General features: G+C 36.1%; 1 protein-coding gene across 3 annotated transcripts in view; it reads right to left on the minus strand.

The window, feature by feature from the left end:
- The window catches only part of ADAMTS3 (ADAM metallopeptidase with thrombospondin type 1 motif 3), a 287,864-nt gene that overhangs the window by 41,883 nt on the left and 223,911 nt on the right, over positions 1–22,070 (minus strand). For 2 of the 3 annotated variants that reach the window (XM_032260967.1, XM_032260966.1), the window contains exons 5-9: positions 20,817–21,016; positions 4,362–4,445; positions 2,143–2,299; positions 1,287–1,392; positions 756–899 (exon numbers count right to left, since the gene is read on the minus strand). In XM_032260967.1, coding sequence (XP_032116858.1) covers positions 756–899; positions 1,287–1,392; positions 2,143–2,299; positions 4,362–4,445; positions 20,817–21,016 — 691 coding nt within the window. The remainder of the gene's footprint in view (positions 1–755; positions 900–1,286; positions 1,393–2,142; positions 2,300–4,361; positions 4,446–20,816; positions 21,017–22,070) is intronic. The other variant, XM_032260968.1, reaches the window with a different exon arrangement.

Below are 22,070 nucleotides of genomic sequence, written 5' to 3' on the forward strand. Positions count from 1 at the left end.
AGGAAAGTAAATCAAGCATGGCTTAGGAATGTAGTAGAGCCATGATTATTCGAGTCACTAATTAAACCACCACTTGGTGTGGTAGGGCACATCCTGACATCTATGCTGTAGAGTATAGCTGGTACAATATGCAGGAACCGGCCGGGCATGGTGGCTCATGCCTGTTGATCCCAGCACTTTGGGAGGCCAAGGTAGGTGGATCATGAGGTCAGGAGTTCATGATCAGCCTGGCCAAGATGCTGGAAAGTCTGTCTCTACTAAAAATACAAAAAAATTAGCCAGGCGTGGTGGCAGGCACCTGTAATCCCAGCTACTCAGGAGGCTGAGGCAGAGAATTGCTTAAACCTGAGACGTAGAGGTTGTAGTAAGCTGAGATCACACCACTGCATTCCAGCCTGGGTGTCAGAGTGATACTCTTTCTCAAAAAAAAAAAAAAAAAAATGCAAAAATGCAGGAAACACATGATCATCCTCCCCCCATCCTCAAGTTTGACCATTAATCGAAGCTTCTATAACAATTTACTAACAGAAAATTACATTATAGTTAAAAATTTACTTATATTCTAGACTTATGGCTTCAAGTTTTGTGACTCCGTGATAAAATTGTTGTGCCAAATGTTCTGAGTGATAAGGAAATGTTTATTAATAATAGTTTTCATTTACTGGGAATTTTGCTATGATCAAGCCCTAAGAGTCAATTTTTATGTCTGTAGACTATGAAATAAATACTCTCATGACATGCAGTAGGGGACATACTGGATATATCTTTTCAATTCTTGACCACTGCATCGGGACCAGTGGTAACGATGGAACGCTGCTTGTACCAAGGGAGCCATGACACTTCCCATAGCAGTCTCATCACCACACCTGTTGCCTTGTCCATCATGCTCCATTCCCAACCTAGAACACAAGGAGACCTCAGTGGTAAGAATCGGGGGCTACTGCCTTCACTTAATTTTGGTTTTGAAAATAAGCCCTGGGAAATGTGTGTTTTTAAGTCAATGTGGCTTTCTTGAAGGAGTTGCAGAAATGGAAATCAACAGCAGTCCGATAGAAATGCCTTTCTTATTCTACAGCTCTGAAAACCACAGGAATGCCTCTGCAAGCCAGTTACTCATTTAGTTTCAGTGCATGTGCATGACCTCTTCCCTGTTTGCAGCTCTTCACACTTGGCAAAAGACAAGAATTGCATGCTGGCATGCATTCTGCCCAAAGAGGAAACAATACTGGGAGAAGCAGGAAAGAAAAGATCTTTTTTTGGCTTTATAGCTGTCAGCAGTAACTTACACATGGCCCGTTTCATGGGCTACTACAAAAGCCGATGAAAAGCCATCCTCATGATTCAGGGTGCAGCTTCTCACTGGATGGCACATGCCGGTGACTGGAGCATATCCTGCAGAGAATAACAATTACTTTTGTTTTCATTATATGAGAAAACCCATAAAGAATTACTCCTGGACCTTTGCCTAGAGGAAAAAAAGTAAAAGCCTTTCAGGAAACAGGAGAAGCATTATTTCTCTACTAGCATTGTGCCACATTCTCTTGGGAAAGCCACAGGTAATGGTCTCTAAAAAGATTCACTGGGTCTGCATTTTCTCCTTTCCTAAGGGGAGGAATGGACCGGGGTTACCATTCTTTTCTGCCCACCAGCTAAGCCCTGTCTTTCTGTTTTAGTAAATGGTCCTTCATGTCATGGTACTGATGAAGGAAGCCAGAAATTCCATCGATGTTGAAAAGAAAATCATCAGTCTGCTTCTTCCAAAGTCTACATCAGAATTTATTAGATAAATGTAAGCTGACTTTGGAAGAAAGCTCTTTGGCAGCAGTCATTTCTCATGGCATCTCTTTTCTCATTCCAAACAGTCAGTGGGAATCACACTGCATTTTACAGCATCCCCTCCATACCCCAAATGCACAATCATTATTTTAAAAGCAAGTATAATTTACGATGGTATTGAAGTGGCATTTAACATTGAGAATTCCACAGAAGTCACTGGAAGCAACAGAAAGAAAATGTATGCTTGACCTGTGTGTGCTAGAAAGTGGTGGTGGAGAGTTGAACATTTGAACAGACTGCCTGATTTAGGATTACTTTTTAAAAGTCATGCTCGTAAGCTTTTCTTCTATATATTGATGGCAATACCTTGCATTCCAGCAGGTCCAAAGTCTTGCCTGGTTAAAAAAATTGCATGGTCATGGTGTTCAGAGTGGTTGAGATCAGATCTTTGTTGTTGGGAAGCCCAGCGACACACATTCTCCAAGCTTCTGGATGGGTTTCCGCGTTCTATGAGGCTGATGGACTAAGAGGAAACATGTTAAAGACACACATGACAATTCTGCAAAGGCTTCATTTGATAATTTTCCCTGAAGTTGAATTTGGGATTACAGTATTTAAACAATAATTCAATAATATTTGGGGCTTATTTTGATATTTGCTTTGATTTGTGAATTCTAAATGCCCATGAAGGATATTTTAGTAATGGTCAATTTACCTGTGTGAAAGTCAAATGATAGCATTTATGAGAATGGTTTGGTTTGCTTTGTTTGAGACAGAGTCTCCCTCTGTCACCCAGGCTGGAACACCGTGGTGCCATCTGGGCTCACTGCAACCTCTGCCTCTCGGGTTCAAGCAATTCTCATGCCTCAGCCTCCTGAATAGCTGGGATTACAGGGGCCCACCAACATCCCTGGCTATTTTTTTTTTTTTATTGTTAGTAGAGATGGGGTTTCACCATGTTGTCCAGGCTGGTCTCAAACTCCTGACCTCAAATGATCTGCCTGCCTTGGCCTCCCAAAGTATGAGGATACTGAGATTTGCTATTGTGAGGCAACTTAATATTAACCATTTAGGTAATAATTTTAGTAGTCTAAATAATTCCTGATTCGGCTTAGATTTGAGTTTTACAGAATTAAGAACAAAAATATTGAGAAAGATTCTGGCATTTTTTTCCCCAAGATGTGAAGGTATAAAATCTTAGTTAAGATTTTTATTTTTTGTGATCCAGAATTAATTAACGTGGGGAGAATATGAGTTCTTCTATGAGTTGGCAAAGCTGGTGAAATCTTAGTCTATGGAGAACCACCAAATCATATTAAATTTAAGCTAAAAAACAAAAACTCCCATTTTTTTACTTCATGCTACTGAATAGGGGTGGGCTTTTCCAGTTCTGGTATAGAAAATAAATTGTTTGAATGTTGCTACCACACATTATGGTCAGGAGTTAAAAGTTCAGAAGGAAAAGGGCCCAGCCTTCAAGAACCCACTAGCCACATTTCCCAGAGTAGTTCTGATGAAATGAAAAATTGAACTTGGAACCAAAAATTAGTCCCTATTTGGCTGACAGGCTGAATTTTTGTTATCGTTCAGCAAATGTTATTATCAGTGTTTACATTCCTAATACAATCAGCATCTTTTTTTATATACTGATTGCATTCGTTTCTAAACAAATACTTTAATGACCAATTGGAAGCTGTTATTTCCAGCTGGAGCTAACTTATATTCCTTGCTGGCAATACAAAGTAAGTCAGGTTTATGTGATAAACTAAAGATTGCTGACACCCTATCATCATATAAAATGATAAGTGAATGTTAAGTATATAATGAAATGTGAACACATGGATTTTTCCTGTTTCCTAAATGTACAACTTTGTTAGTATTTCATAATCAGGAAGATTAATTATGGGAGAAAGATGTGTAATTTTAAACATCAAGAAAATTGTCAAGCTAGTCATTTCCTGTATGTTTTCTCCTTAAAGGAGCTAAAATCAGTTATATTACATGAAATGCCTACTGTGCATGTTTTGATTCATCTCTTTGCTTTTGAAAGAATTAAAGCTCTTTTAAATGAAAACTATTCACTGTGCGCTTCACTCTTTTTAAGTGAAAAGATATATGTATATATTATTTTTAGGGAATCAAGAGAATACAAATATCTTTTTCTTTTTTCTTCATTATACATTCCAAGCACCTAGAAAGTGCCTGCCACTTAGTAGGTATTCACTATGAAGGCTTCTCATGAATAAATGAAACACAAACTCAGTGACAACAATATGCTAAGGAAATTCTCTCTCCTCATAATAGTATCCATTCATTTCCATTCATAAGTTATACCTAAAGTCAGGGTAATTATCTGCATCTTTAAACAGAAGTAAATAAGCAAATGGTAGCTGCACAAAATATCATTCATAATCTGCTCAAATTTGGACGTCTCCACTCATGTGGCAGTTTCTCCTCCTCAATTTCAAGCAACCAGAGGTTTATGTGAAATATATCTTTGCCATAAGTTAGATGGAGCTTGAACAATTTAGTCTTCTGTTAACCCAGCCCCTAATGTTTATAATTCGCGTTTTAAGACATTTTACCTTTGCGTAACCCAGCATTATCATGCGCACCAGGACCACATTTATATGCACTCCGAGGGACTCATCATGGTAAATTTCATTCACCTAGAAAAAAGATAATTTCTAAAAGAAATGAAACACCGAGGATTTCATGAGATGTACATTTAAGGGATAAGGGTGTAATCACCACAAATAGGTGAGTAAATTGCTTTTTAAAAACTGAGTTTAAAAGCTGAACTCTGAAATATAGTCATTTACTTTCAGCTTTGGAACAATCTTTGCATACGTAAATTGCTAATTTTGTAAACTCCACAGTAATATGAATATATAGGATATGCTCAAAATGGCTTTGTTAAACTAGTGCAATGTTAGAAGGAGTCTATGTGTGATGTAATCCATATATAACATTAGCCAAAAGCAACCACAGGAGGGTGACTTTGGCAAATCATCTGCTAGCCTGTGAGTTGCCTGCAACCACAGTAAAGGAAAACAGCAGGCATTTGCCTACTGGGGTGCCTGTGTGACAACCAGGGGTGTCGTGTCTGGTTGAGAGCAAATGGTCTGTGTGCAGGAGCTGTGGTAGTATATCTGAGGGCCAGCTAGCAGGTGAGGCAGCTGAGGCAATGATTGCTTGGAAGTCCTACAAGATAGAAATCCTTCAAAATTTAAGTTACTAAGGAGACTGTATGAATACCTATCAGATGAAGGTCAGCCCTGATGAAACTTAGGAGAGCAAAGTTGAGTCACTGCTTTTTATTTAAGTTTTTAAATTAGCCTGAAACTTCTAAAAGTGATTTGGTATACTTTAAAATCATAGGTGTTGGAATAAATGCAACCTCAGAGGTCATAGTCCAACTCTGTTTAATATAGATGAGGAAAATAAAGCCAGTAGAGATTTGCTGACATGCAAAACACACAGTGAGCTATTGGCAGATGTGACTCCGAAGTGGACTGTAACTGTATCTTCTCATTAAGCTAGTACAAAATTAGTGCAAATAAAAAATGCTTAGCGACATGGTAAATGTTAGCAGGAATGAGAAAGGTGGCGTTATCAGGCTAGAATGCAAAGTTTTTAGCTGTTCCTAAGAACAAGGACTCAACACTTGTCAAAAAGACTAAAAGAGGGATGAAAAACTAACTGCAATTCAGCTTCAGATCCAGGAGATTTGAACAGTAGGCACAATAATCTGAAACCTGCACAGAAAAGGTAGGCATAATCTCATAGAGAGTAGCTTTAAAAATATAACTCAAGAATGACCAAAGAATGGTCTAAAACAAGAAACTGACAAATCATAATATTGTGACTGGCCATACTGACCAAGAAATCTCAACTGAAGTGTTTCAAGAATCCAGCGTGACTGCTCAGAACACCTTAAAAAAAGCAGTCTTGAATGTAGACTGAAGGCATACTTACTGAATTTGTAGAAGTCACAAACAAGAAAAGAACAGCAAAGGCGGAGATAAAAAATCTGACTAAGCTAGAATATACTCGTGATGGCAAAGTATAATGTAACAAGAAAAGATGTAAAGTCCTTTTAAATGCAAAAATGCATGAATATATACACATATACATATATACATATGCACATGCACACACACACATACTCACATACATAGAAGGATAAGATCCAATTTAATACCTCCACAAGATAAGCTGAGGCATGAAAAGAAACCTGCAATACAAACTTGGCTTGCATAAGTGTACAGGCAGATAGCTCACGCCCAAGTTGTCCCACTCTAGGCTACAGAAAACTTGAAGTACTGAGTTCATTTTTTTGTGCTGTCTTATAACAGAGGTGCTTGACAAAACACGAATATATCCTGAGAAGAGATAACAGCAAGGAGGCCAGAAAATGTGCCTTATAAAGAAGGGTTGGGAAGACTTACAGTTAAAAGCCTGAATGCCATACATTAATAGTCTTGGATAAATCCTGGTTCAACCCCTCACTGATTGTGAGACCTTTATTTTTCTGAGTCTCAATAAAATGGACATAATGAAAATAATATCTCATAGGGTAAGAATTAAGAGAGTTAATTCATACAAACAAATTGCTCAAAAATTTTATGACTGAGGGAGGAAGGGGGTTTTAAGGAAATTAGAGTATGATAAGTAGAAAAAAAAAACAGAATTAATAGTTCTTATGGAAAAGTGATTTGATTCATTATGTATATCTATAGAAAATACAACTTAAAACTATCACATTATTAAAGGGGTAAATTTCAGCTCAATATAAAGAAAAATTGAATGTTAGACAAAAAATTGTGGTTTCTTACGGCCTTTTTAGTCATGGGCTGATTCTCCTATCTTATGCTACACTTCATGCTGCCTAATTGAAAAGTGAATCAACCCTTCCACCCTCCTCTTCTGGATTAATTATCTGATAACATATTCCTAACTTTACAGCTGTAATAAAAGTTAAAAGTCAACAATCAGGCCTGTCATCAACACATTCATTGAGAGACTCATGTCTATCCCAAGAGGCTTCCTGTAAGGCAGCTGTTTCAAATTAGAAACATGGCTTTGCACACCAAGTTAAAACATGTACTTAGTTTAATGAGGCTAAAATGTAAAAAGCATTTGATGTTAAAAAAAAAAAAAGGTTGAAAGCAATGTTAGTAAATAAACAAAACTGGGTAACAATAAAACAAACTAAAGAAAAGTAGAGAGAGTGAATTAATTTCTGAAGAAAGAGAAGAGAGGGTAGGAGGCCTTTACAGCTAGTGCACATAACAGTGACTGCTATACTATAACATATTTAATCCATAAACACTATAGGAAACTCCAGCCTCAGAAAGCCTTAGAATAATGAAATGAAGGAAAGATGGTAATAATAAAAAGTAGCTTGTGATATTTATGTTAGTATAAAATGTATATATGATCATCAAATTAGTAAATTCATTTGTACTTAGTGAATTTTAAAATTAATGCAGTGCCAAGAAAGTACAATGGACAAAATTATTAATACCAATAGCAAATATGATATTATAAAATGAATAAAGGAGCACTTTTTTTTTTTTTTTTTTTTTTTGGAGATAGAGTCTCTCTCGTTTGCCCAGGCTTGAGAGCAATGGCATGGTCTTGGCTCACTGCAACCTCCGCTTACCAGGTTCAAGTGATTCTCCTGCCTTAGCCTGAGTAGCTGGGACTACAGGTGCACACCACCAAATCCAGCTAATTTTTGTATTTTTAGTAGATACAGGGTTTCACCATGTTGGCCAGGGTAGTCTTGATCTCCTGACCCGTGATCGACCTGCCTTGGCCTCCGAAAGTGTTGGGATTACAGGCGTAAACCACTGCACTTGGCCAAAAGAGCACTTTTAAAATTAAGATTTACCATTCACTGAAATAAAAGTATTACTTAACAAAAGTCACTATTATGCCAGGCTAATTAGGAAACAGGGTGATCCAGTAGAAATGAAAATCAACTTAAGAATGTTCTCAGTCAGCACGCATTTTGAGATTCACAAAGTATACATACGTTATTATGGGTAGAAATAATCAAATATGGGGACTAATATTTTTACATAGCATAAAGTATTCTTTCAATGTGGCAAATAAACAGCCAGCTGTCTGTACTGTACAGAGCACTGCATCTGCCTTAGTTTGATTTTCAAGGTTTAAAAGAGTTAGTTCCTCCATATTATTTACTTTTAAAATATACTTAATAATTTGATTGCTTTTCATCTTGCCAGGGCTCTATCGATGCCTGAGATGTTGTGTTTTTATATTGTGAAACACATGGGGTATGATAAGGGTTGGAGAAAAGGGTTGGAGCAGTGGCTCATGCCTGTAATCCCAGCACTTTGGGAGGCCGAGGTACGCAGATCACGAGGTCAGGAGATCGAGGGCAGCCTGACCAACATGGTGAAACCATGTCTCTACTAAAACTACAAAAATTAGCTGGGCGTGGTGGCGTGTGCCTGTAATCTCGGCTACTCAGGAGGCTGAGGCAGGAGAATTGCTTGAGCCAGGGAGTCAGAGGTTGCAGTCAGCTGAGATCATGCCATAGTACTCCAGCCTAGTGACAGAGTGAGACTCCATCTCAAAAAAAAAAAAAAAAAGATTATAAGATATTCAAAACCCTGGGTTCTGTTCCCACCTTGGCCGCAGAAAAACTGAGTGACCTTCGGTTGGTTATTTAACCTGAGTCTCAATTTTCTTATTGACAAACTCTAATTGTACTTTCTTGGTCTGTTTCATGGTGTTGTTGCTCAAAACAAGCAAGATGCCACACAACTATACTCAGCAAAATACAAAGTGCTTGAGCACCTATTCCCCTATCCATGTACAAAGTTCTAAAAAATTTGTGAGTGTATTTTCACAATCTACCTGAAAAGTTCAAGAAAAAAAATTGCCCTTATCATAGTTTTTACTGAAAGGGCCCTCCAGATTCTTCTATTTGAAATTTGTTAAATCTCAATCTCAATGAAACATCTAGTTTAAATTATCAAGAAAATTATTGGGAAAACTCATTTAAAAGATCTTTCCAGCAGATGGCAGTATGCATGCTTCAGAGGGGCAAAGGACACAACTGCTGAATACACCTGAATGTGCTTATATACCATACTGGTCAGTATGATTGCGTTTTCCTATATTTATACATAAATAAAACAATTTCCTTTAAATAAGAATTATACAATAGTATAACCTGAGGAAAATGCTGCGTTTTAAATGCTTACTCATTTGACATTTAAAAGCAAGAAAAATATTTAAAAAATCATTAGACTTTGTTTTAATGTCATCTGATTACAACATTATCTAAGAGGCATAAGGAAGTTCCCATATCTGGCTGTTTTTAGCACTCAATAAATAATATTGAGAAAGAACTAAAAGCATATCTTACTAAATTAACAATTTGAATCTGCAGAGATGGACTAATTCTTATTAAGAAATTCTTAGTAATTCTAAATAATTCTTATTTATTAAGAAAGTAATTTTACAACTTTTAGTGCAAAGGAAAACAATTCTTCTGAAGTAAAAGCAAAATCTACAAAAAAAAAAAAAGAACAGCTAATAATACAGACAGTGAGCTTATCAGTATTATCAATGACACTGCATTAAACACTTTACCTATATTAATTAAAGTAATCCTTGAAATAACTTTAGAGATATTAACCCCATTTTACAGCTAAAGGAACTGAAACCCAGAGAGGTTAAATAACTTGTCCAAGATCACACAGTTAGTAGACAGGGCTAGGGATAAAAACTGGCAGTCTGACTTCAGGGTCATAGCTATGATCATTTTGCTATACTTCTACAGACTGTAGGCCACAGCACTGTCATTATGCACAGGATGTGGTTTTTAAATAACCAATAGTGATGCTTGACCTTTGAGTTTAAGAATATGGTGTGGAAGAGTATTGAGAAAGATAATGTAAATTTGTAGCTTATTTTCATAATCTTCCTTATGTAAATTTTAAGAAAATGAGTCGGGCTCTGAATTTAATAGAAATAAGGATTTATTGATGATCAGTATAAGAGTATTCTAAAAAATACTGAGAAGAAATAAAGAGGAGCTAGAGAAGAAAAATTAAATAAGAAAAGCGATAAAGGGTGAAATGTATAACCAGTATTTGGGGTTGCAAGAAAAGCAGTAACCATAAACATTGTAAGTGACATATTTGACACTGCATAATGCAACCAAAGTACATTTACAAAAAATCTGAGTATCTTTTCACCATGTGTGCCAACCTATAGGACCATGGGTAGATTTTCTATGAGGTGTTCAGGGTTGAGCTTAGAGTCTTTATTAAATTACCTGAAAGAAGGGGTAAACAGAACATTAATTCAATTTTCAGATGATCTGATGTTGGAAGAGGTTGCCAATGATGTGAAGGGGGAAAAGGTAAAAATCAAATCAAGGATTCCATTCCTTGAAATGAAAATTCCTTCCAGGTTTGTTCCCGGACAGGACAAATTCTCCCAGGACATTTCACTGGCAGGACAATCTGACCTGCTTTGTCTGACTAGCTGATGAACAGCTTTGTCTGGCTTCAACAAAGCAATACTCATTTTTTGTTCAGATGGGTGGATTAGGTCTTAAGAGGCTGGATAGCTCAGCAGTGGAGAGCATGAGCACTGTGGCAGACTGCCTGGATTTGATCTTAGCTATGTGATATTGGGCATGTTATTTGCCTCTGTGCCTCAGTTTCCTCACCTGTTAACTGGGATAATTACAGTATTATCTTCATAGGATTGTTGAAAGGAATAAATGAGTTCATATATGTGCAGTATTTGAAATGATGCTTGGCTCTTGCAAATGCAAAAAAAAAAATCTCTGTTGCTATTATTCATATAGAGGCAAATAAACACCACATATATAAAAAAATTTTTAAAGAGACTTTTGGTTAACTGAAAGTAAACAAGTATTGACAAGATAGCCTGAATGATTCTGGCTAGATATGAAAGGATTCCGAAACGGACTGAGAAAAATATTACTCTGTCCACAACTGTCTTTTACATAGCTAAAAGTTCCAAACTCAAACCTACTTAGATTCTCAGCCCCACACTCCATATTCCTTTTTCTCAGAATACAGAGATGTCTTCCAACCTGCCAACTCTTCCCTCATCTCCAATCTCATGTTAATAATAAGTACTGTTTATTGATACTCTTATTAATATACATTGAACAGTTCCTATGTGTTCAAATTTTCTAGGGTGAACAGTCAATACCTTTGAGTCTCTGTTCTTATGAAGCATATATTCTATTCGGCAAAACAGCCTATAACAATGGAAAAAAATGAATGCAAAAAGACATGCAGGCAATGTCACTTCAAATGAGAATAGGTGGAATGAAGAAAACAAATACATGAGTGACAAGATAGAGGAGGACCAGAGGAGGTAAAGACTGGGTACTATTGGGATTGGGTAGTCAGGAAAGGGAGACCCATGGACAAGAAAGAATAATCACATAACTCTTTAGGGAAAGAGCAATCTACACAAAGGGAAGAGCAAGTGTAAAAGCTCAGCATATATTAGAAAGCCCAGAATCCTACAGAGGACAGACATTCTCATTACTACTTTATAAAGAGACTGAGACCCAGAGAAGACATACAGTGCTTTCCTCAAATGATTAGCAGAGCCAGATTTCAACTAAGCCTATGTGATATCAGGACCGGTTCTCTTTTTGCAAATACCTTGTTCTATGTGTATTTTATTGTTGTTGTTGTTATTGTTGCTTTGCCATGGTGGAAGCCCTAAGTCTCTAGACAGTCACTCCAAAAATCCCCTCCATGCTGTTGTTTGATCGCTTCCTTCCTAGGAATTACTTTTCTTCTCTTAGTTACATTGTCAACTTTCTTTCATGACAAGACATCTATTTACAATGTTCTGTGGCATTTGGTACTGTTTACCATAATATCTTCAATGATACTCTTCTGTTTCTTTAGCAAGATTAGCTCTACTTTCTCTGCCTAACCTTTACATGCAGGTGTTGCTCAAGTTTTTTTGTTTGTTTGTTTGTTTGTTTTTTTACTGTTATCTTGATACATGTTTCCCCTGTCTTCACTGCTCTTTCTTCAACAATACCTATAGGCTGATGCATTCAAAGTTTATTTTTTATGAGATGGAGTTTCAGTCTTGTTGTCCAGCCTGGAGTGCAATGGCGTCATCTGGGCTCACTGCAACCTCTGCCTCCTATGTTTAAGCAATTTTCCTGCCTCAGCCTCCCAAGTAGCTGGGATTACAGGCACTGGCCATGATATCCAACTAATTTTTGTATATTTGGTAGTGATGGGGTTTCACCATGCTGGTCAGGCTTGTCTTGAATCCCTGACCTCAGGTAATCGACCTACCTCAGCCTCCAAAAGTGCTGGAATTACAGGCATGAGCCCCTAGTCTGGGCCCCAAATTTTCATAATATCTAACAGTGATTCATCTCTCTCATGTCTGAGAGCCATCTGTTCAACTCTAGCAACAGGGCTATCTATTTCAAAGTAGAGCTGGATACCTCATAGCACACCTATCTTCTCTCTAAAACCTATTGTTCTCTTCTAAATATTTTATCCCAGTTACAGACTAAATCATCCTTGATTCCTTCTCCTTCTTCTTCAAATATTAGAGTCAATGTACTACCAAGTACTGCAGACATCTCTCAAACCTGTCCACCTCCACACCCAGCAGCTTGGTAACCATCCAGCTCATGCAGATTGCTGAAATAGCTTGTTAAAACTTTTGCAAATATTTTGTATTCAGGTGATTTGGGCACATTTTAGTAGCTCTCCAGAAAGGAAGACTGTAAGGGTTGATGGCTGTTTTCAATAAGCATGAGTCTGTTCTTTTATGTGAATTATGCTTTATTTCATTTAAGTATCAAAGGAGTTTTAGAAAGACCAAGAATAGGCAGCCAGCTGTGAGGCTCTACAGACTCTTGTGTCCTTGGTAATGATGGACACATACCAAAAGCCCAGGTAGAATTGTTTACCCTTCCTCAAGATTGAGAAAGATGGTTCACTCAGGAAGTTATAAACCTTTTCTGTTTCACAACCCAGGAAAATATAAAGGCTGGAACAAACTAATGAAGGATGAGGTCAGTCTGATATGTGTAGCATAAGAAAGAAGAATGCATGAATTTCAGGAAGGGAATTTGGGTCTGCAAAAATAAAGGGGGAACAAAAGAGAAAACTGAGAGGCTTCAGTAAAAAATGCTGACTAAGGGATCTCTTAGCAACACTGTGTGGATGTTGTGTTATGTTCAAGTAACATGAGATGTGGGGGCTCACTTCTAGAGTGATAGGTTCAGGATATTCCTGGGAAGGTGTGTATGTTTTTATAAAGGGTGGCTGAACTGACGTGTACTTTCTGTAATCTGCCTCTGATCTGGTATGTTCAATCCATGTCAGAGAAATTAAGATGGTTTGTTGAGGCAGGGAAGTATAGTGTTCACAACAAGACTTCTGGACCCAGATAGACACTATGAACTTAGAAACTATGTGTCTGTGTTCATAGAATCTAGCAGAGTCTCTCTCCTCCAAATAATTCTAATAATGCATCTCTTTCTGAAGCATAGACTGATTAAGTCACTAATCTTCTTAAAAACCCTTTATGAGTCTTCTTTGACAAGATGAAATTCAAACTACTTAGTGTGGCACATATTATTTTCTAAAGTTAGCCCCAGCTTCTCTTTCCAGTCTCTTCTTCTGTCATCTCCCCTAAATACTTTTCAATTTACCATGCAGACCAATCCAGAGTGGCTCCAAAGACTCTGTGAACTTTTAGTGTCTTGTTACAAGCTGTTCCCCATCTTCCATGATCTCTTTTTTTTCTGGCAAGAAAATGCCAATTGAGTTGGAAAAGTCCAACTCAAATGACATGTCCTCTTATGAAGACTTCATTGGCCATTGGCATTATTTGCCAAACCATATCCTCTCTTTTTCAATTCATGTTTACCTAGTACTTTGTGACTGAATCTCTTGAAGATTAATATATTTTATAGATCTCTATCACATTTTATTATTATCATTTGTTGACTGGTTTATTTTACCTGCTAGAATTAGCTCCTTGTAGAAAGGAGCTATGTTTTATTATTTTTTGTGTCCCAAGAATCTAATAGGACTTTGCCTATGGTAGGTTATATATGCTAAGTAAATAAATGCTGAGAGTATTGATGTGAATTCAAATGTAAGAAATGGATTATAGATAATCATTCAAAATAGAAAACTACTACATGATTTGCTTAAGTTGCATGAATACATGTACTTCTCAGGTAACTCTGCAGGACACTCATATTCAATGTTTTCAGAAGAAGTTAAAAAAAGAAAAGCAGTATATTGATATAATCATCATTAAGTAACCAGTAACCACATATATTTGCTGCTAACCCTTGAATAAGTCCATTAATACTTTATAAGGACCAGGGTATTTCTGTGTCATTTATATTTCCTTTACAAATATTGGGTAGGGAAGCCTGCCCTGTTCAGATAACACATTTATGCTGCTATTGGTTAACTGTCCATCATAAGTAGCTAATTTCAATATACAAAGGAATTAATGAATTATCTCAATTATTTATAATTTATTAGAAGTCCAAGACTGTTTCTTTGTACTGGGAGGCCCTCTTTTAAATAAACTTTCTTATCATTTAATAAATCCTGAAATTAAGGCATAAATTCTATGATTTACAGGACCCTAAAAATGTTAATAGGCACATTAGACGCAGAAGACCATTTCATAGATCTTAGCAAATAAAAAAAGATACATGTGACCAGTCACAGACAGCGGAGTGTTGCTGATAGAAAATATTTGGCACATTGAAAGAAGACAACCTACCCTCTTAATCATAAAAATCTGCCTCATCATCCTGTTAGAATCGTAAACTAGATTGCTAACGGGTTTGATTCAATCAGGTAACTAACTGAATTCTCATTTCAGTGACTTGAACCGTATAAACAAGACACAGAAACAGATAAAAGAAAGATATCAGAGTTTTATCTAGCAAGAGATATGTAAAATGTCTCAACTTTGTAATGAGAGGCAGTGAAGTTAAGGGAGGAAGAGCTTCAGGCTCAGAAAGTAGATACAGATCTGGGCTCAAGTCCTGACTCTGTCATATTAGCTGTCTGATCCTAGGAACATCACCTAACTTCTTTCAACTTCAATCTCTTCATTTGTAAACTGGGACTAAGACTGAATGCATCTTAGAGTTAGAAAGGATTAAGTAGTTTATGTATTTATCGGAGATTCAGGCACAAAGGGCTAAAATGTTAGTAGTATAAACCTTCATTGTTAGCATTAAATCTTTATTTTGAATCTAGACCCAAAAATAGATGATTTCAAATATCTTCAAAGATTTCATCACTAACCTTGATTCTCCATAATCTATTTTTTTCAATGACCAACTCATCTACATAAATGGTACCATTAACAAACAGAATGTTCAAGCTAAAAAAAAAAGTATAAATTATTGTGGATTCATCTCTTTCCCTCAGCCCATGGATTCAACAGCAAATCCTAATGACTCTACCATAAATTTTCTATTACTAGTGCAATCCTCACTGTCTAGTAAACCATCCTCTCTTGCCTAGACATTTATACTCAATTTCCACTTGGGCCTGTCTTCATTGTCCTTAGGCCTCTCCAGTTTTTCTTTACAAGGCAGAGAGAAACAGGAATCGACCCTCAATGACTTTTATTTTGTACTTAATACTGCATTCAAGCTCCTTGCATGACCTAAAGTATCCTTGTCTTCTTCTTCTAGTTCTCTGCCTGACTCCTTATGCAATGACCTTCTTTTAGTTACTAAAAAACATGGCCTTCTTAAATGGCTGGATATTTTAAGTCTCAATTTAATAATCAATTCCTGAAAGAAGGTTTTTCTTAATCATGCCTATGTATAACTTCTATCACCCATTTGCTCTATGATTCTCTTTGCTGGCAGATTATCAGTTCCCTGCATAGTTCTTAAGTAACCTATGATGTAATTATTTTATTTTTCCACTAGTCTGTAATCTTGCTGAGGTCAGGAAATAAGCTTATTTTGTGTTAACCACCATATACCTGGTATATAGCATTAAAATAATTAAAAGACTGAATCAGTCAAAATTGTATTGCACGTCTACCATATGGCAGATACTTTTTGATGTAAATATGAGGCTTAATAATATACAGTAACTGCACTCAAAGAACAAACAACCTCTGAGAGAACTGCTCCTGTTGAGGTTTGGGTTGATAATTATGGACCAGATCAGGAAATTAAAAATTTAAAAACTCTACTCACTTGAAGCTTGGTGGAGGATTCAGGAAACCTCCAAGAGGTCAACAATTTTCTATCATGCTTATTGGAATATTCCCTATGCCTAAAATAGGCCTTGCACATGGCAGACAAAGTGTCAATATTTACAGCATGAGACATGCCCTATAGCTGAGAACCACTTTCTGAGCAAATCAACCATGTTCCAAAATAGTAAAACTATAAACATTTCTTAATATAACAAGATATGATATGGGATCCTAAGAAAGGCTTAACCTATATGACAAATCTTTTTTGAAACATTAAAACCTTGGATATATTCATATCCATGTGTTTCTTCTTCATATAGGAAGCTTGGTAAATGTCAAGATCTACAAAGTAGAAAGAGATTAAAACAAAGCAGATGAAAGGAATCGGATTATTCTCCCCACTGCTTCTCAAAGGAATGGGGATGAGTAGAGGGTATCCCTCCTTTCTTAGAAAGTTTTATCAAAACCATCTAGGGCCAGTTCAAACTTGTTCACTTGACCCTTAAGCCCCCAGACAAAAGTGGTAACTTGTTGAGCTACCTTTCCTGCATCCAAACACTCAGATTTGCATGGCAACACGACAGAATTTTACCACATTCACATGTACAGTCATCACTATCATTATGAAATATGGCCCAGAAATAGATTAAATATATTTGTATCCAAAAGATGGATAATTTATATGGCTAATTTAAAATAGCAGATAAATCAAAGGGACTTAACATTACTCCTGACATATAGTATACTGTTTTAAGTGTTCTCATTATGCTTAAATTATGATTGAGTTAAAATTAAATATAACTTGAATGTTGTAAGCCAGTTTCTCCTCCCAGCAACCCTGTCTTTTTTTGATGATTAGCATGATCACATTGTCATTATTTGAGACTATTTTATGAATTGTAAATATTTTTTTTTAATTTACCTAAATTCTATTAACATTTTTAAAGTCTCTGTTTTCTTTGGAAGAATGGTAATAATTTCCATCTTGCAATATACTTGGAAAGAATATATGATACCCAATAATAATTGCTAATTTACTTCTTAAACACTGCTTCCATTATATCATTGTATGTGGCATCTATTTTCTCTTGTTTTGAGTCAAAAATTTCTGACTCCCAAGATTGTACATGATCTACCTCTACATTATTTATGATCATTTGTTCATGTATTTCTTCTCTCATTAAATATACATTTAACATTTAATAATAATATATGAGCTCTTTTCAAGAAAAGAAAGCATGTGATAAGAAATATAAGCTTCTTTTTAAAAGGGAGCTCAGTTTAAATTAAGGTGATACTCTGAAGCAAATTATTTGGACCTAAAAGTATTCCCTTAACTCAGGAACCATCATCTGGGTTCTGATATGGAAATGAAATTGACAACCAGGCAAAGTAAGGAAAGAGCACATCTGCTGAGTAGTCAACCAAGGCAAAGCTGCCCCACAATTTTAAAGAAGAGCATGATCTCTTCTCTACCGTAGGGACACCTTTCTCCCTAATCAATGCAAAAAGACAGACCGTTTTTGCTGTTAGCTTTCTTCTACAGTTTCTCTCCAGGACCCTATCTGACATTTCATCTAAGTCTCTATGTCTATATAGGCCGCAAGCCTGGTGAACCATAATTTTAGATGACCATGAGAAGCCATAAAGCATGGCCAGCACAGGAGATAGTTATTTGAACATTGTTAGAGAAAAACTGAATGTTCCTGGCCTTGAATTTCCATGAGGTAGCTTCATTAGAGTATCATTGTTGGTTTCTCTTTCTGTTTCTCATTCTCATTTGATGCTGAATTAGAGGAAGTGGAAAGAACCTGCTCAGGCCAGTATTTTGGGTCTAACAGGCTACAACAGGGCAGTGGGTAAGGGGGAGAGGGAGGACTTTAGTCTTCTCTCTGTCTTGCCTAAAGTTGTCTGCCTGACTCTAGGGGGAAAACCTGAAATCGTCCAGTTGGAAAGTGGTGAAAGTTGGGAATAAGACTGTCTAAGTCTAATTTAGAACAAGGTCTCTAAACCTCAGTATTGTTGACATTTTGGGCCAGATAATTAAAAATTCTATGCTATATAGGGCTGTCTGCTGTGCTACAGGATACTGAGCAGCATCCCAGGCCTCTCTGTCTCTCTCTCACGATTAGTAGTAGCATCTCCCTATACCCACCCCCGCCCCACCCACCAATGGTAACAATAAGAAAAGTCTACAGACATTGCCAAATGTCCCTGGGAACTGACATGAACACAAATTACTCACAGTTGAGAACCACTGATTTAGAATAATGAATACCTTTTGACTATACACTTAAGTATACAAAATTGTATGTGCAATTCAGTTCTCATCAATAATAAAACTATTTCATTCTTCATCTATGTGATTTCCATGTCTGTCTCTCAGTTGGTTATGAAGTTGGGGAGGGAAGAGGAGGAATATTATTACCTCTCCAAATCTCTTACCTATATTAATTACTTAAAATGCAACTAATATATTGTTTTAAAAAGTTATTTTCTCTCCCATAGCTCCATTCTCTGATACTCTATTTACTTTAATTTGTATTTGAGATAGAGTCTTAGTCTATTATCTGATTTTTTTAATAGACCGCACAAGTCCTCTTGACTGTTTTTAAAATATAAAATGCAGCACTTTGTTATTTCTTTGACACTTTTAAAACCATACTTACTGTCTGGTGAATATATTGTATCATTCCTACCTAGAAACCTTTACATTTTCACATCTTTCAAAAAAAACACAAACGAAGCAAACAAAAAGACAACAGGAAAACAAATCTCTAAAAGCAGTTTAACTCCTAACTTCTTAATAAATTACATAACTAATAAACTAATTGAATCTTTCAATTTTATAAAGATGAAAACTAAGTCCTAGGAAGAGACATGATTTGTCTAAGGTCACAAAGCCAATGAGTAGTAGGACTAAAACTAGACCTTACCCTCCTACATCTCAGTTTAATACTTTTAACACTTCATGATTGGAGGACTATGGTCACATCTCCATTCTCTAAAGTTTTATAGTATTTATAATATACTGCCTATAATATATCTTAAAATGGCATATCTTTTATTGCTTAGGTTATTTTCCTCCTAATTTTCCCATGTATTTATTTTTTCTCCTATAATAATGGTAAGTTCTATGAGGACAAGAACCAAATCAAATTCTCTGTTGCATTACTCCAAAAGCCTTCTTATTAGGCATCACTTGTGGGCCAAATAAGTCTATACTGATTGTTTTCCAGGTAGTAGAAAAAAAGCAACTCAGAGACATAATGAATGACATAAGAATAACATCTCTACAGGAATTTTGAAATTTTAGATAATTTAGGCAGTAAAATCTGGTGATTGTCTATTTGTGCATCTACATATGGCACTGTAAATAATGGATGACTTGTATTTACTCACTTCATCCTCTCAACATCCCTATTATTTTTCTCAATATGCAGACAAGGAGACAGAAGCAGGATAGAAAGTCCAAGAAGCATGCCAAAGTTACAAAACTAGTAAAAATTTAGCAGTCAAAAGGTTAATATGAAAAGTTCATAGTGAGGAGTTGAAAACATTCATATGACTCATAAATGATGATCCTCTATACATATCTATTGCCAAGGCTGGTAATTTGCTGTCTGTGTGTTGCTTGGTATTCATAAAAGAAATTAGTGCCATGAACAAATAAAAATGTGTTTGAATTTCTGTACTCATTTTCCGTTTCACAGAGATAATGGTATAAGTGTAATTTTATAAACTGCCAATAGACCAAAATATAATTAACAGGTGTTAGTATAAATAAAACCATGTTTCATGAAATTGAGAATTTTTCTCCTTCAGTGTAATTGTTTGAAATCTAATTTTAGGCATAGGGAAAAAGGTAAAGAACATAGATATCCAAGAAATTATATTAAATATCAAAAGCTGGGGTGGGAGAAGGTAGGTAGAGAGAAAGAAAACAGAGTATAGTTTTAGGTAATAAATTTGCAAGATCAATATAATATGTATTTTATATTGGCATGAGGTAAAATATACAGAGTACACCAAAAGCTCAATTATCTTTTAGAAGTAGGTGGTTTACATATTATCATTTCTCCTCAATAGCTCGCTGCCAATTCAAAAAGAAAGAACACAAGTTTGAGGATATTGACAAAATTTCTTCCGAATCTAAGTTTCACCAAGGAGAAATAAAGATAAATTTAAAGAGACCATTAGTGGTTGCTGTGCAGTACTGTGCTGCTAGTTGTATGCTTTTTATTAATAAACATATTACTTTCTATCTTATAATGTTGAAAAAAATCACATTTGTTCAAAAGCTGTAACAACAAGAGTCCACAGAGTTACCAGGCATAAACCATTCTACATCATCCTGGGAAGCAGAGTGATTCTGGAAAGAACTATTTCATCCTTCATGGGACACATCCAAGCAGGCGGACAAAGTCCTGTGAGTTCTGATTATCCCCAGGACAAAATAAATATTACAATTCATGTTTTAATTATATCTCATTATGGCTTTTTCAATTTACGAATTCACTTTGGAAACAATGGAAAACTACTTGATCGACCAAAAGAAACTTTTGGTTCACCCTTCCTTTATTTTAGCATTCTTGTATTTTAAATATGTAGCTCAATAATTTAAATTTAATGCCATCACATACATATTTTGGATGCAGGGCAGAGTCATGGGAGATCTCACATAGACTGCCAACGGGTACCAACAAATAAGAGGAGTGAATTAAAAGACCACAAAGCTTTAAAAAGGAAGTACTACTCACGATGTTCATCAGGGTCAGGAGGTAGTTTTGGACATGCTCTTTGCCATGGAAGCGGACCACAGAGTCATCCACTCCCAGCAGTACCTCGATGTTGTAATCGTTTTCTCCCGCGTGTCTGCGGCGTCTCATTGTTTCATTCAGCTGCTGGTGGATGTTGCCATAAACAGTACCTAGATCATCAAGGCCTTCCAGGTCCGATTCTATTAAGAAACAAAAGGAACCAGGAATTTCAGTTTCACCAACAGGCCTTCCAATAACTTCTTAAAAGAATCGTCTCAGGGGCCTACGATTATCATTCACAATCACTGACATGCTGCTTTTCAGTTCATTCCTTAAATAATATGCATATGCATATGATCAGACAGACCTGCTACAAATTCAACATAGAACAGCAACACTGAGGGTAAAATCATATTATACAGGGAGCGGTGCCATCATAGCAGACTGGCTATCCTGTAAGGATAGGAGTGGTTCAGTTTTTCTCCCAGCAAAGAGCCAAGGAGTGGGGGTACAGAATACATGCTAGATATATAGTTATTAAATAGAGATCACAAATAAAAATAACTCCAGTATGTTTACAGTGATTAAGTTACTATAACCATGGAGTATAGAATTGGTGTCAAATAAATTTAAATTTCTCCTCTTTTCAGTAACCTTAATTTAAAAATCAAATTATAGCATGGCAATATAACAGCATCAAGTGATATGATTATGAGTCACTATGTATTGCTTTATTTCTTCTGAATACGGTTTTCTAGTGAATGCTGCTAGTGAAGAAGTGGATATACAGGGTATATACTATATGTGTGTGTGGCAGTATATATGGATAAGATAGTATATAATATACGGGATATATATTATATACATATGCCAATAAAATGTGTATGTGTGTGTGTGTGTGTGTGTGTATGCAGGATGTACAGAAAACTCTAGTTACCTACATTTGCACTGGCCATCATTTGGATGGCAAGTCATTTTGGTTACCATATATCTGAATCTGAGATATCCAAGTAAGAAGTCAGTCAGAAAATAACCTATATTCAAAAAAAAAAAGTAAAAATAATTTCCTACTTAATGCAGTTCAAGGAACTTACATTTTTTGCTTTCCAAGTGAAATTTCATACCCCACACACACATATACATACACACATACCTATATATATGGAAAGAGTGAGAGAGACATCATCGGGTTTTAATGATATAAGTTATCTGTTTTTAGATGACTAGATTTTTTAAGGAAAAAATGTTTTAGTG

Source organism: Sapajus apella, unplaced genomic scaffold (assembly GCF_009761245.1).
Source record: "Sapajus apella isolate SASKATOON/1434 unplaced genomic scaffold, GSC_monkey_1.0 scaffold121, whole genome shotgun sequence".
NCBI lineage: Eukaryota > Metazoa > Chordata > Mammalia > Primates > Cebidae > Sapajus > Sapajus apella.